At 41.5% G+C, this 16538-nt stretch overlaps 1 protein-coding gene across 1 annotated transcript in view; it reads left to right on the forward strand.

Annotated features, from left to right (window-relative positions):
• LOC140195227 (serine incorporator 1-like) overlaps positions 1-16538 on the forward strand; it is a 93016-nt gene that overhangs the window by 56664 nt on the left and 19814 nt on the right. The window contains exons 5-6 of the mRNA XM_072253233.1: positions 2772-2909; positions 12729-12898. Of these exons, the coding sequence (XP_072109334.1) occupies positions 2772-2909; positions 12729-12898 (308 nt within the window). The remainder of the gene's footprint in view (positions 1-2771; positions 2910-12728; positions 12899-16538) is intronic.

Consider the following 16538-nt stretch of genomic DNA (forward strand, 5'->3'; position numbering starts at 1 on the left):
GTACTGATTTATATTTAACTATATGTTGTATATATACGTTACATCAACTTGTACATCTTTGAAATATTTCTATTATCTATTAATATTATTGTTTTAATATTATTATGTGCTGTGTGTGAGTTATGGCAAAACTGTAGAGGGAACTGACCCTTCTGAGTACTAAAGGGGATTTTAGATTTGTAGCATTTGCTTTAACTTGTTTTCTTATACATGTGCTATCCTTATTTCAATTTGTCTGTTTCTTCAAAGCATTGATACCCAGATTCTGATCCTAAGTCTAAAAGTCAAATTTTCTGTCATATAAAAGTCAGACCAACGTCAGAGTAGTTTCCTTAAGGAGAAATCTTGCCGACGAAACTGTTAGAGTTGTTTGAGGAAATAACAGGCAGGATAGACAAAGGAGAGTCGGTAACATAGAAACAGAGAAAACCTACAGCACAATACAGGCCCTTCGACCCACAAAGCTGTGCTGAAATTGTCCTTACCTTAGAAATTACCTAGGGTTACCCATAGCTCTCTATTTTTCTGAGCTCCATGCACCTGTCCAGGAGTCTCTTAAAAGACCTTATTGTATCCGCCTCCACCACCGTTGCCGGCAGCCCATTCCATGCACTCACCACTCTCTGAGTAAAAAACTTACCTCGACATCTCCTCTGTACCTACTCCCAAACACCTTAAAACTATGCCCTCTCGTGCTAGCCATTCCAGCCCTGGGAAAAAGCCTCTGACTATCCACACGATCAGTGCCTCTCATCATTTTATACACATCAATGCCTCTCATCATCTTATGATGTTATTAACTTTGATTTTCAGAAGACCTTTGACAAGGTGCCACACATGAGGCTGCTAAACAAAATCAGAGCCCGTGATACTTCAGGAAGGATACCAGCATTGACGGAAGATCTGCTGACTGGCAGGAGGCAAAAAGTGGGAATAAAATGGGCCTACCCACATCAAAGTTGCTGGTGAACGCAGCAGGCCAGGCAGCATCTGTAGGAAGAGGTGCAGTCGACGTTTCAGGCCGAGACCCTTCTCTTTTAGCTACCTGTGACTAGTGGTGCTCCGCAGGGACTGGTGTTGTGACCACGTCTTTTCACGTTATATGTTGGTGATTTGGATGATAGAATTGATGGTTTTGTGGCCAAATTTGTGGGCAATATAATGATAGGTGGAGGAGCAGTTAGTGTTGAGGAAGCAGGGAGTCTGCAGAAGAAAATAGATGGATTAGGAGAATGGGCTAAGGAGTAGCAGATGGAATATAGTGTCAGGAAGTGTATGGTTGTGTACCTTGGTAGAATGAATAAAGGTATAGACTATTTTCAAAACAGGGATAAAATTCAGAAATCAGACATGCAAAGGGATTGGGAGTCCTCATGCATGATTCCCTAAGGGTTAACTTGCAGGCTGGGTTGATGGTAAATTATGGCACAACTCTCCTCCAGATCTTACAGTGACTGAGAAGAAAAACTCCATTGGTTAGTATAGATATGGTGGGAGGAATGGCCTTTTTCCATGCTGTAGGACTTTTATCAATTTAAAAGCCAAACGCAGCAACCTGAATCATGATGGGACATTTCAAAGGTTCAATTTAATGTCAGAGGAATGTATACAATATACATCCTGAAATGCTTTTTCTTTGCAAACGTCCACGAAAACAGAGGAGTCCCCCAAAGAATGAATGACAGTTAAATGTGCGAGCAACAATCCCCCCTCCCCCCCACCGGCAAAACATAAAGCAAACATCAACACCACCACCTAGCACAAGCGTGAACTAGGTAATAGCAAAGACATAGAGCTGCAGTTACCCCAAAGGCTTCGCATTTCATCCAGCATTCGACAAACCATAGGTTCTCTCTCTCCCTAATAAGGGAGAGGGAGGTGTCCCCCATTTTCACAGTGAGAGGGGAGACATAACAACAACCCGCTGGTTTACGATGTTAAAAGTCCGTTTTGTTACTTTTTTATGAGCTTTGTGCCCAAAGATCACAAAGATCTTGGGTCTTCAGGCCCACAGTGAAAGATTTTCTGGCACCCGCGACGACACGCGAGTCTCCTGCTGTGACACCGACCCTCGATCCGCCCGTCTCCAGAGCCCCGAGATCTTAGGCTTCCAAATACGAGCGGGACTCTCAGGCCGAACCCTTGGCATTGTTGGATAACGGCCAGTCCTGAAACCCCGAGAACTGGTCTCATTCCCGCAAAGAACCGCAGTCTGCGTTTAACTCCAGGCCAGGGTCTTCAAAAGAACCCTTGAAGGAAAAAATAAAGATATTTAAGATGGAAATAGAGCTTTTTCTGAAGATGCAAGTAAAGGAGTTGCCGTTTAGTGCCATCTTAACACTGCCTCCACATCCGGGTTTGATAGAATAATTTAGAATGTTGCTTTGGGATAAAGTAAGTGTGTGTGTGTGTGTGTGTGTGTGTGTGTGTGTGTATACACATCCAGGGAGATGAGATGTTCCATTAAATGTCAGAAAGATTATTCTAGATTGATGCATACTACATCATTACAGCATACATTACTGTGGAATTAAGAGTTAATGGGTGACTATGACAGGTAATGGCAAGAAATGGTACGCAGTTTTAGCCTAACGAGGTGCCCACGGACTCACAGAGATGCCAGATAGAAGGAATCTTACGGCAGGTCATGGTTGATGAGACCTTCATTTATGTGGACATTTTACATAAAAGTAAAACTTAAGGGTGAAGTGGACTAGTATACTGTATTTGCAGTTTATTTTAATGAAGATCAAATATTATTCCCCATTTAGTGTCATTTGGAATTGGTTCAGCTGGTGCTTTTTGTTTCATCCTAACGCAACTAGTCCTGCTGATCGACTTTGGCAACTCCTGGAATGAATCCTGGCTGAAAAAATCAGAGGAGGGTGGATCGCGATGTTGGCATTTTGGTATGTACCCTTATTATTTGTTATGCATTGACGAAGTTTCATCAGCATGAAACATTTTATCAGTCAAGATAAAGGACATTTTGTTTTGAATTGTTAATCAATTAAAACATACTGTAAGTAAAAAAAGATCTATTTCAGTTTTGTAAATAGAAAGTAAATGGATATCAAATAATATGATCAATCCTTAACTGCATAATATAAAACTTAGTCCAAGAATCAATTTATTTAATTCCATTAATGCAAGTCTTCAAAAACTCACAAAAGGCAAAATCTCAATTGGATGTTACAAATACACCCAGCTTGCCATGGTAAACTGACTAAAATGTTTTACTGAGATCTTTTTGCCTGTTCAGGTCGAACAAAATATCCTTCAGTATTACTTATTAGCGTTACAAACTTATTATTTGTTTTCCCTCAATTTGCAAATCAAAAGCAAATTGACAATATCTCAAGGAAACAAAATTTCCCATCCCCATCTGATCTTGTGTATGTGATTCTGAAGTCACAGCAAAGAACTGACTCCTAATTGCTCTCTGGAACATTTTTTTTGTCAGGGCCCACGTTTCTAGAGGAGTAATCCTGACCTTGACAACAATGTAAAGGAATAAAAGACAATTCAAAGTTCAAGCAGAAGGGACTGTAGAGGCTGGAATAGAGAGCAACACACAAAGTGATGAAGGAACCCAGGCAACATCTGTGGAGGGAAATAGACAGTCTGTGTTTCAGGTTGAGATCCTTCAAGTGAATCCTTCCAGTCAAGATGAATTGTCTCGATCTGAAACATCGACTGTCCATTTCCCTCCACAGATGCTGCCTCACCTGCTGTGTCCTGCCGTGCTTTGCGTACTTTTATTAGCAATACAGGTTCTTTCTTCTCACAGGTTTAAACATGAAGTGAACAGAAAATCAGGGTTGAAATTTAAAAAGAGATGCTCAGAAAGGAAAGTGTCAAAATCAGGACAGAATTCTACAATGCAAAAGTCTGCGGGAAGCAAACGAAAATACATTTCAGGACGAGCCCCTTGTTCAGTATGAGAGTGTTGAGATGTATGGGATTGTCGTTCAGTGTGAGATTATTGTGATGTATAGGATTGTTGTTCAGTATGAGATTGTTGTTCAGTGTGAGATGTGAGATTACTGTGATGTATAGGATTGTTGTTCGGTATGAGATTGTTGTGACCTATAGGATTGTTGTTCTGAGTGAGATCGTTGTTCTGCATGAGATTGTTGCATTTACTCACCATTGCATAGTAACAGTTGCATCCTGCAGAAGGACACAGAGGATTTTTCAAAACTACAGCTGCATGTATCAGCTAAGTGATTAGTCTGTCACATGGTGGTTGTATATAACCTTTCAGGTAAAAAAAAGCCAGAATTTTGTATCTGGCTGTCTAAGTATATACAGTATGTGCTTTAGGGGGAGCAATGAAATTTGTTGTTTTGTGACAGTAGTACAGTGCAAGACATGAAAATCACGATAAGCTACAAAATAAGTAAATAGTGCAAAAAGATAAACTATGAGGTCGTGTTCATGTATTCATGGACCATTCAGAAGGGTTAGAAAAGGTTTTTAAAATGTTGAGTGTGGGTCCTCAGAATATTAATGTTAAAGTGTAATCCAGAACTGAATATCGATTTCTCTTGGTGAACAAAAATTCCCCTCCCCCTCTATTACCCACTCTAACCTTTTACTTCTCAGCCGCCAATTACTTCCCCCGGGTTCTCCCCCCTTTCCTTTTTCCTATTGTCCACTCTCCTGTCCTATCAGATTCTTTGATTCTTTCTTCTCCAGCCCTTGACCTTACCCAACCACCTGGCTTCACCACCCTACTAGCCTTCTTCCCCCCACCTTTTAATTTGGGCATCTCGTCCCTTCTCTTTCAGTTGCAAAGAAGGGTCTTGGCCCGAAATGTCGACTGTTTACTCTTTTCCATAGATGCTGCCTGACCTGCTGAGTTCCTCCAGCATTTTAAGTGTGTTGCTTTCAAATTAAAAGCTGATAAAAGGAAGAAATTGGGTCCTGATGGAGTGATCAAAATCATTCAATCCTATAAGTATCCTTCACCCTCCTTGTAACGCCTGTTATAACTAAGGCCATCAGCCCTGGTGATGATCCAATGTCTAAGTAACATCTAGAGATTGCTGCTGAAATGGGAAGTGTTTTCCTTTGGACTGATGAATGAGAAGTCCAAGATAAGTGGCTTCTATTAGCTAACATCATAGATTTCTCTATTAGGATCCCCAGCCATGACCCAGCAAGATATAATGAGCATAATTGATTCACAGTGAGATATGGCAAGATGAGGGTGACTACAGTTTACAACATCACAGTATACAAAGCTTTGTGGCTTCAGTTCAAATAAGGTCACGGATATGTACTGATCCTTACCTCCTGTCACACTCAATCTTTTCCAAGATCAACATCACAATTGAAAACAACCTCTCAGTTCCGTCTTTTGTGTAGGTGATCAGTAGCTCACAGAAGTCCCCATCCTGAAATTTAACACAAAGTCTTGGCACACTTCTTTCTTCTAAAGTGATTCTATTCCATTGTCACATACCAACTTTTTACTCCCCGGAAGTGAGGGGAACCATCTGTACACCAGGGACATGTGACAGCATTGTTAATATTTCCAACCATAAAACATAGGAGCAGAATTAGGCCATTCAGCCTATCGTGCCTTTACCATTCAATCATGACTGTGTAATGTCCCTCTCAACCCCTTCTGCTGCCTTCTCCCTGTAACTTTTGTCTCCCTTGCTAATCAAGAACCTATCAACCTCCACTTTAAATATGCCAATGACTTGGCCATCAATGACAATGAATTCCACCCTTTGGCTAAAGATATTCCTCCTCATCTCTGTTCTAAAGGGACATGCTTCTATTCTGAAAAACAGGGAGGCAGGATCAGAATGACCTGCTCCGCTCCTTGCTGGTGGGAAACTGTCTTTCAGGAAAGCTGTGCTCTGAAGCGCAAGACACAACAGAAGCATTGAATAGATGCTGTGGGAGGAAAGATACATATCAGGAGAGTAAAATTCACATTTTTGCATTCTTTATTACAACTGGGGCATTGTTAGCCTGGTAAAACTGAATTCAGTCTCAGGGATAAAGCAAGCAGAACTTGAAGACATTTCTTCTCTTCTACCTGCTTTTGCTGCTGAAGAAAAACTGAAGCACTTGCTCTCTGAGTCTTAAAGCCTTGTGCAAATATTTCAAAAAAACTATGCTCAGAATAAGCAATGTCTCCTGAAACAAGACACATTTATAGACACAAATGCCTCATTGTTTGACTGCTCCTCAGTCTCTTTATTTGATTGGACCCTATGTCCATCTCCAGGAGAAGGCTGGAGGGATATCTACTCAAAGGTCAAAGTGAAGCTGCCCTGAATTAAGCAGGAGCCATCAGTAGATAGATTTAAAACTTTAGTGCTAATTGCTTTTTTTTTACAGAACATTAGAGGGGCAGGTAGTGTTGAGGAAGCAGAAGGACTTAGGCAGCTTAGGAGAATGGGCAAAGAAGTGGCAGATGGAATACAGTGTCGGGAAGTGTATGGTCATGGACTTTAGTACAAAGAACAAAAGCGTAGACTAGTTTCGAAATGGGCTGAAAATTCAAAAATCTGAGTCTGAGGTACAAAAGGTCTGGGGAGTCGCCGTGCAGGATTCCTTAATGGTTAACTTGCAGGTTGAGTTGGTGATGAAGCTACCCTTTCAAGAAGAGTGGAGTACAAAAGCAAGGATTCGAGGCTGAGGCTTTGCAAGCAATTGTAATATTATGAACACTTTTGGGCCCCTTAGCTAAGGAAAGATGTAAACACGAGAAATTCTGCAGATGCTGGGAATTCAAGCAACACACATCAAAGTTGCTGGTGAACGCAGCAGGCCAGGCAGCATCTCTAGGAAGAGGTACAGTCGACGTTTCAGGCCGAGACCCCTCGTCAGGACTAACTGAAGAAAGAGCTAGTAAGAGATTCCTCTTTCTTCAGTTAGTCCTGATGAAGGGTCTCGGCCTGAAACGTCGACTGTACCTCTTCCTAGAGATGCTGCCTGGCCTGCTGTGTACACCAGCAACTTTGATGTGTGTTGTAAGGAAAGATGTGCAGACTTTGTAGAGGGTTCAGAGGAGGTTCATGAGTACAATCCTGGGAATGAAAGGTTTATTGTATGAGGAGTGTTTAATGGCTGTAGCCCTGTACTCGCTGGAATTTAGAAGAATGAGGGGGGAAGCTCATTGAAGCCTATTGAATATTGAAAGGCCTAGATAAAGTGGATGTGGAGAGGATGTTTCCGAGAATGGGGGAGTATAGGACCAGAGGGCAAAGACTTAGAATAGAGAGATGTGCATTTAGAATAGAGATGAGAAGGAATTTATTTAGCCAGAGGTGGTGAATTTGTTGCTACATACAGCTGTGGAGGCCAGGTCAGTGGGTGTATTTAAGGCGGAGGTGTCATGGTCCGGTCTATGAAGTCCGCATTCCGGTTCACGGTCCGGTCCGTGGATTCAGGACTCCGGGTCTTCCAGCTGTCCCTCGTTTGGTTGAGTTAATCATAGGTACCTGATTCCCATCTTTGGGCTTGGAATATATGTGGCCTTTGGGCTGAGTATGGGCTGCTGGTTTGTCTTGTCAGTCCTCCTTGGAGCAACCTGCTGATGGAAGGCTAGTGAAACCATTTGTGATCTCTAGGCCTGATTGGAGGACCACTGCTTCATGGAGCCTTGTTGCCACTCATTAGAGTAGTCTTTGCAGGTAGGGATCTGGCTGTTTCTGTAGCCAGTGGAGGTTGCTGGCTGTAACTGTGACTTGGAGCAACCTTGAAGCAGAGATGGAATTGTCTGTTGTTCTTTGGTGTTTGTCTCTTCTTGTCCTTGCCTCTGTGGGGTAAGTCAGGCTGTTTTGTTGTTGCCCTGCGGGGGGACATGTCTTGTCTGCCTCTGTTGGGTAAGTCCGGCTGTCCTGCTGTTACCCAACAGGTGAACCTGTCCTACCTTGGTGTGGAGAGGTTGATTCCTGGCTTGTCTAAGTCCAGGTTCTATGTTGATGTTCAGTTCCCAGTCAGTTTCTCAGATCCAGCCTCTGAGTTATCAGCCTCTGCATTTCAAGATGAAGATCCCGCAGCCAAGCTCCAAGAACCCGAGCCTCGAAGATCCCGCAGCCAAGCTCCAAGAACCCGAGCCTCGAAGATCCCGCAGCCAAGCTCCAAGAACCCGAGCCTCGAAGATCCCGCAGCCAAGCTCCAAGAACCCGAGCCTCGAAGATCCCGCAGCCAAGCTCCAAGAACCCGAGCCTCGAAGATCCCGCAGCCAAGCTCCAAGAACCCGAGCCTCGAAGATCCCGCAGCCAAGCTCCAAGAACCCGAGCCTCGAAGATCCCGCAGCCAAGCTCCAAGAACCCGAGCCTCGAAGATCCCACAGCCAAGCTCCAAGAACCCGAGCCTCGAAGATCCCGCAGCCAAGCTCCAAGAACCCGAGCCTCGAAGATCCCCAAGTGGAAGGTGTGGGTATAATGTATCTGGATTTTCTGAATGCATTGATAAGATACTACACTAGCCTTTTTTGTGAAACTCAGGAATTATGTGCACTTCAAATGACTGGAATAGTCTCTGACCCTCGGAAGGTCAGTCAGTTCCTCATTGCATTGTCTTCTTCTCACTCTTAACTATCCACTCACCTGGCTTCACCTGTCACCTTCTAGCTAGCCCTCCTTCACCTCTGCACATCTTCCCCCTTCCTACCCAGTCCTGAAGAATGGTCTCGGCCCAAAACACCATCTGCTTATTCATTCCCGTCCATGCTTCCTGACCTGCCGAGTTCCTCCAGCATTTTGTGTGTGTTACTCTGGATTTAAAACATCACAGAATCAGAATCAGGTTTATTATCACCGACATGTGACGTGAAATTTGTTAACTTAGCAGCAGCAGCTCAATGCAATACAGAATATAGCAGAGAGAGAGAAAAAATAAAACATAATAAATAAACAAGTAAATCAATTACACATTGAATAGATTATTAAAAAATGTGCAAAAACAGAAGTACTTTATATTTTTGAAAAAAAGTGAACTTGTGTCCAAAGCTTCAATGTCCATTTAGGAATCGGATGGCAGTTGGGAAGAAGCTGGTCCTGAATCACTGAGTGTGTGCCTTCAGGCTTCTGTACCTCCTACCTGATGGTAACAGTGAGAAAAGGGCATGCCCTGGGTGCTGGAGGTCCTTAATAATGGACGCTGCCTTTCTGAGACACCGATCCCTAAAGATGTCCTGGGTACTTTGTAGGCTAGTGCCCAAGTTGTATTTACAACCTTCTGCAGCTTCTTTCGGTCCTGTACAGTAGCCCCTCCATACCAGACAGTGATGCAGCCTGTCAGAATGCTCTCCACGGTACATCTATAGAAGTTTCTGAGTGTATTTGTTGACATGCCAAATTGCTTCAAACTCCTAATGAAGTATAGCTACAGTATCTCTTGTATTTACTAATAACTAATACTGTAATATTGTGGTAGTTCCAAAGGAGCAGAATTGGGTCATTTGGCCCATTAAGTATGCTCCGCCAATCCATCATGACTTGTTTATTATCCCTCTCAACCCCATTCTCGTGCTTTCTTCCCATAACCTTTGATGCCCTTCCTAATTAAGAACCTATCAACCTCTGCTTTAAATATACCCAATGACGTGGCCTCCACAACCGTCTGTGGGAAAGAATTCCACAGATTCACCACCTTCTGGCTAAAAAAATTCCTCCTCATCTCTGTTCTGAAGGGACGTCCTTCTATTCTGAGCCTGTGCTCTCTGGTCATGGCCTCCCTCACTATAGGAAACATCTTTTCCACCTCCACTCTATCTAGGCCAGTGGTTCCCTACCTGGGGTCCAAATACACCTTGTTTAATGGTATCTATTGGTCCATGGTATAAAAATGGTTGTGAGCCCCCGATCTAGGCTTTTCAATATTCAGTTGCTCATTTAGCTACTCTTCATAATTAAACTCATGCATAACTCAGCCTTTATTTGTACATTTTCCTACTACTTTGAAAGAGTTCACTTTTTCACTTACCATTTAAGTGACAATATATAATAATAAACAGCACAGCTGAAGCTTTGATGTTTGTGTGCTGGAATCTCAGGCCACAGAAAAATGAGTCCACGAAAATAAAAGTGAAAAATTGCAGATGCTGTAAGTCCGAAACTAAAATAGAAAATGTCGGGAGCACACTGAAGGCCTGGTGATATCCATGGGAAGATGAACAGAGCTTAACATTTCAGGTGGATGAACCTTAGTCAGAACTAGAAAAGAGATAAAATAAGTTTGTTAAGCTTCAGGGTGGGTAGGGAAAGGTGCTGTCTCTGCTAGGATAACCAGAGTAATCATGGGGATAATCTGGAAAAGAAACTCATTTTGTATTCCAATTAATATTGCCAAAAAGTAACCAGTATTGTTCTAATTTAGAATTTACAGTCACTGGATCTCTGTCCCTTCTTCTAATAGTGCAAAGTTCAAATATTGGGCAAGATTGCTCTTGGCTTGAACTGTGTCTCACATTCACCTTTCACACAATGCCTGTGATAGCACTAACTTCTGCTGCCACATAGATGTTAAATACAAAATGTCCTGTTGAAGGTCTTTGGCCCGAAACATTGACTGTTCATTCTTTTTCACAGATGCTGCCTAGCCTGCTGAGTCCCTCCAGCGTTTTGTGTGTATTACTTTGACTTTCAGCATCCGCAGATTTTCTCTTGTTTGTGACACCTATATAAAATCCTGATAACCTCGTTGCTGCAGCCCTTTGGCCAGGCAGAGTGAATGGCGTCATTTACCAAGCCCTCTCCTGGTGTTGCCCTGATGGCTTTCTGACCCTAAGTACTTTTCAGAGACTGTGATATAAAGAATTGAAATTTATTTAAATAATTAACTAGTATAAAATATTAATAAAAACTAATAAATTAATTTAAAACAATATTCAACTTCAGTAAATTAAAAAGGTGAACATTTTAAAATGATTTTTGAACATTCTACAAACACTATAGCACACAATATATCCATTGCACTTAAACAATAAGAATTTATTTAATGAAACACATGTAATTGCAAAGGTTAATTGAACCTAAAACTCAACTGCTTATGTTCTTAAATCAAATGAATGAAGTTACTTTTCCTGCACTGACTCTGAACTGGTGGTGGTATTTGGGCACATTCCCTCGCATAAGCACTACAGCTTTTTGCTTTGCATCTAGCCTCTGAGAACATTTCCCGTCAAAGGTGAGCAATAGAGCACTTGGGCTGTCCCAGAGCTCAGAGTTCAATTCTGGTGCTGTCTGTAAGGAGTTTATATATTCTCCCCATGACCATGTGGATTTCCATCAGGTGTTATTGAGCAATGCAGCACGGAATAGGACTTTCTGGCACTTCATTCCAGCAATTGTGGACTTCAGAAAAGGTGAGGGAACACACACCAGTCCTCATTGAGGGATCAGAAGTGAAAAGAGTGAGCAATTTCAAATTCCTGGGGGTCAATATCTCTAAGTATCTAACCATGACAGCAGCTATATTTCATGAGGAGCTTGAGAAGACTCAAATTTCTACAGATGTACCGTGGAGAGAATTCACACTGGCTGCATCACTTCCAGCATCTGCAGAATCTCTTGTGTTTGTCATTTCTAAACTTGTGCTTTTACAGACAAGAGAAAATCTGCAGATGCTGGAAATCTGAGCAACACACACACACAAAATGCTGGAGGAACTCAGCAGGACAGGCAGCATCCAGGAAAAGAGTACAGAAAAGGTTTTCCACCCGAAACATCGACTGTACTCTTTTCCCTGGATGCCGCCTGGCCTGCTGGGTTCCTCCAGCATTTTGTGTGTGTTGTATTTTTACAGGTTGCTTTAATATGTATCACCACTAGATGTCACCACACAACATTTTCAACATCTGAATCTGAGAACTCTTGCTGCTTTTGACTCGTGAGCCCCAATTTTTCTTTACTGTGCAATATCCCAGAACAAAAGATGAATGTCTATTTACTTAGTGTCTTCATGGAAATTTCAGACACTGCAATACTTTGTTTTATTACTGGCTAAAGCTTTATGGCATGCTGCACCTGATCTTTGCCTCCTTTTTAGGGAATGTTTAGATGAAGGTAACTTGAAGAATGGGCAATATAAGCAAACTGCACTCTTAAGCTCAAAGGTCCAACTAAGAAAATGCAACTGGAAAAATGGAAGCCTCAATAATGTACCTTATATTACAATAATATCTTTAGATTTGGTGGTCATCTAGCTGATTGCTTGGAAGCAAAGTTGGGCAGCCCTGCTGCCAGATTAGCCCTCTCCCCACATGGAGCTGGTTGTGTTTGCTGTTGAAATTGAGCTTTATGTGTTAAATGATTTAAACACCAGCCCATACAAAGCAAAACAGTTCAAACTGAAATGGATCAGCTAAAGCCCTGCTTTGCAGGGCACACACCTGGAAGTCAAACATCTCTGCACAAGTGAATGGATTCAGTCAGAAAATTGAGAATAAGGAGGAAAGAAAAAAAATGCTTATGTGTCGGGAAAACCCAATTAGTTTCGGGGATAGCTGAGAGGAGCTAGGCAGCAGGATAAAACATACAATTATCAGACAAGGTCTTCAAGATTGGGCAGTATTTCAGCACTTTATTAAAGTGCACTTTTAGTTTGTGCTTTGTCATCCTTTCTAATGAATAGTACAAAGTGGCATTTATTTCTTCTGCATAATAATCTGTGATTTAAAGACTTTGTTCTGAAATTATTGGTGTTGTCATCATAACATTTTAATCACATTATTCTGTGTTCTGTCTTTTCAGCACTTCTATCAGTTACCTGTCTTAACTACGTTCTGTCGTTAACCACTGCAGTCCTCTGCTATGTATTCTACACTGCAGTAGATGATTGTATTGAAAATAAATTTGTTATTAGCTTCAACACACTTATCTGTGTTGTAGCTTCTTTAATATCAGTTCATCCAAAGATTCAGGTAAGCACATTATGTATCTTGATCTCATGATGTCTTTTTACAAGTCTGTGTTTTAAAATGAATACAGGACATCGGTAATTAACACATGCTTTATTTCTGAAAAGATTGCATATGGATTCATTTAAGATTTTTCTTTGTTTAAGAATTGTTATGATGATTAATAGATATAAAGATGAGAGAATAATTTATAAATTAAAACTAAGTTGTTGCTCCTTAGTAGCTGATTTCTTATCTGCACATAAGGAAACTAGTGATTATGAGGACAGTGACCTAGGTATTTTCAGCAGGATTTGTTTGATATCCTGTTGATTATGGTACCTTGCCAATGAAATGAGAGAGTTTCATGGGATCATTTCCAGCTTCACTAAGTAATATGATTGATGTTTCAAAACAGTTGGTAAAAATTCTGGTTGAGAAGTGCCATCTTTATTCATTAAAACATCTAATTCACTGGTGCCTTCAGGGTAGGGACCATCCTTTTCCTGTGCTGTGCTGTCTCACTTGCATGTCAGTCCTATCGCAGACAGTATGGTTGGTAGTTTATACCTTCAAGGCAACTAGGGGTGAGTAATAAATGCCGCCTTCCCAGTCTTACCTGATGGAATAAAAATAATACTATGCTTTCTGTAGAAAAAAATGAAATAAGATTATGGCTCCTTCAATTAATTTCCAGCAAAAAGGAAAATATCTTGAAAATCTTTATAATAAAATTTGATATGTTTTCTCATAGATAGCTTCTATAGCAACAGATGGGAGAACCATATAGATCTTAGTTAAAGTATCAGGCTGCAGCTTGGATTGGGTTGGAAACCCTTTCTTCGGCTGTGCAACAGAAAATTGATGTTAGAATAAATTGTGAAAGCACAATAATCGGAAGTTCAGGCGATGTAAGCAGCAACTTTCTGTCAAGTTCGGCACACTCACAATGTGCACAGAGTATTCAAGAAAATACGGGATTTTCCCACCACTTGAAGCATTGGCCTGTTACACAGGCATGCGAAGTGTTCATTAGCCCAAAGTGAAGTTTTCTATAGGGCCAGGCCACAAACAAATCTGACACTCATCCTGCTGTCTCCTGAGAATATTAAGAAGCCCACTTGCTGCTATAGAAGGCTGGCACCATTGACCACAGCGGTGCCGAGTGAGGACTTTTGTAATTTCCACATATTGCCTCAGATCGCCGGAACACTGCACAATCTGGATCTGCAGATCAGATGTCGAGGGAGGGCAGTTGTGCATGGCAGCTTTGAGGGTGAAGTCATCTGCAGAACCCACCCTTCAAGGATGTTTGTGGAACCGTATTTCTATCACAAATCTACAAGAAGCAGTGAGTCCTTAAGTTGTTTGCCAAAGCCACTGCTGAAACGGTTCGGGGATCTTCTGCAGACCTGTCTGGACAGTTCTGCCTGCTGTTATGGTGGCCATCTTTATCCTGAACCTCTGGATTGTGATGGCCCGTGCTCCATTTTGTAGATTGCCTTGATCTTGCTTGTTTCAGGAACAGGGGCTTCCTCGATTGTTCCTTCAGTGGAGTGGATTAAACTGAACTCTACACTCATATCTGTGAGCACTGTGGCAACACAAAGTCTTTGGAAGTGAAAGACTTAACACTTCATGTTCTTCAGCTTCTGTCCAGAGTCGAAAAGACAGAAGTCGTTATTCACAGGACACAACACTGAATGGCTGATTTTTTGAAGTGATGTGTCATGGTACTTAAGGGGAGCAAATGACACCTGTTTTAAGGTAGTTTGCTTTCCTGCTATACTTACGTGGCCACAGACTGGATCTTGGTGATAGAAACTCTTCATGTTAGATTACTGCTTGTGCACCTGAACATGTTTAAAGTTTCAAAGTAAATTTATTATCAAATTACATATTTGTTACCATTTACTACCTTGCAGGCATTTACAAGAAGGAAAGAAAAACAATAGGATTTATGAAAACTTATGCACAGACATAATTTTAAAAATATGCCTCTGAGGGTAAGAATGGGATGATTTGGCAGATGAATGTATGGCTGAAGAATTGGTAAAGGGGGCAGGGGTTCAGGTTTCTGAATCACTCTGATCTCTTCTGGGGAAGGTACGACCTGTACAAAAAGGACTGGGTACACATGACTCGAGGAGGATCAAGATCCTTGTTTGCTAGGCTGTTGAGGAGGGTTTGAACTAATTTGGCAGATGGGTTGGAACCACAGTGATAGAGCTGATAATGAGGCAGTTGATTTACAGTACAACTAGTTGCAGTGTGTAGTGAGACTGTGAGGAAAGATAGGGCAAATTTACAGTCAGTGGGATGCGTTAAAGTGTAATATGGGCCAAAATTGAAAAAGGTGATGAATACAGGACTGAAGGTGTTATATTTGCATGCACACAGCATACAGAATAAGATAAATGGTCTTGCAGTGCGGTTAGAGATTGGCAGTATGATGTTGTGGGCATCGCTGACTCTTGCTTGAAAGAAGATCATAGTTGGGAGCTCAACATCCAAGGATATGCATTGTATTGAAAGGACAGGTTGTAGGCAGAGGGGTGGGTGGCTTTGTTGGTAACAAATGAAATCAATCCTTAGAAAGAGATGACACAGGATCAGAAGATGTAAACTTGTAGTTAGTCAAGAAACTGCAAAGGTAAAAAGACCCTGATGGGTGTTATATACAGACATCTGAACAGTAGCCAAGGTGTAGGCTACAAATTACAATGGGAGATTAAAAAAATGCATGTAATGAGGGTATAATGTTGTAATAGACATGGGGTATTCCAATTTGCAGGCAGAATGGGAAAATCAGGTTGATGCTGGATCCCAAGGAAGGAAGTTTATAGAATGCCTACGAGGTGGCTTTTTAGAACAGCTGGTGGTTGAGCCCACCAAGGGAGTGGCATTTCTGGATTGAGTGTTAGGTAATGACGCAGATTTGATTAGGGAGCTCAAGGTAAATGAGCCCTTCGGAGACAGTAATCACAATATATAGAATTCACCCTGAAGTTTGAGAAGGGGAAGCTAAAATTGAACATATCTGTATTATAGAGCAGTAAAGGGAATTACAGAGACATGAAGAGAAGCTGGCCAAAGTTGATTGGAAGGTGATACTGGCAGGGATGATGGCAGAATAGCAATGACTGCAGTTTCTGGAACAACTCGAAGGAGCAGGATAGATGCATCCCAAAGATGTAGAATTATTCTAAAGGGTGGATGAGGCAACTGTGGCTGACAAAAGATGTCAAAGAGAGGCAAAAGAGAAAATATAATATAGCAAAAATTAGTGGAAAAGTGCAGGATTGGAAAGCTTTTAGAAGCCAACTGAAGGCAAGTAAAGCCATAAAAAGAGAAAAAAAATGTGAAGGCAAGCTAGCCAATAATATAAAAGAGGGTACAAAATGTTTCTTTTTCAGATATTTTAAAGAGTAAAAGAAAGACAAGAGTGGATATTGGAGTACTGGAAAACGAGGCTAGAGAGGTAATAATGGAGGACAAATAAATAGCAGGCAAACTTAATAAGTATTTTGCATCTGTCTTCACTGTGGAAGACATAAGCAGAATGCTAAAAAAATGTGAGAGTGTCAGGGCAGCAGTGAGTGTCATTGCTATTACTAAGGAAAAGGTGTTTCTGAAGTTGCCAAGGTGATAGGTCACCTGGACC

The sequence above is a fragment of the Mobula birostris genome, chromosome 1, assembly GCF_030028105.1.
Source record: "Mobula birostris isolate sMobBir1 chromosome 1, sMobBir1.hap1, whole genome shotgun sequence".
In the NCBI taxonomy this organism is placed as follows: domain Eukaryota; kingdom Metazoa; phylum Chordata; class Chondrichthyes; order Myliobatiformes; family Myliobatidae; genus Mobula; species Mobula birostris.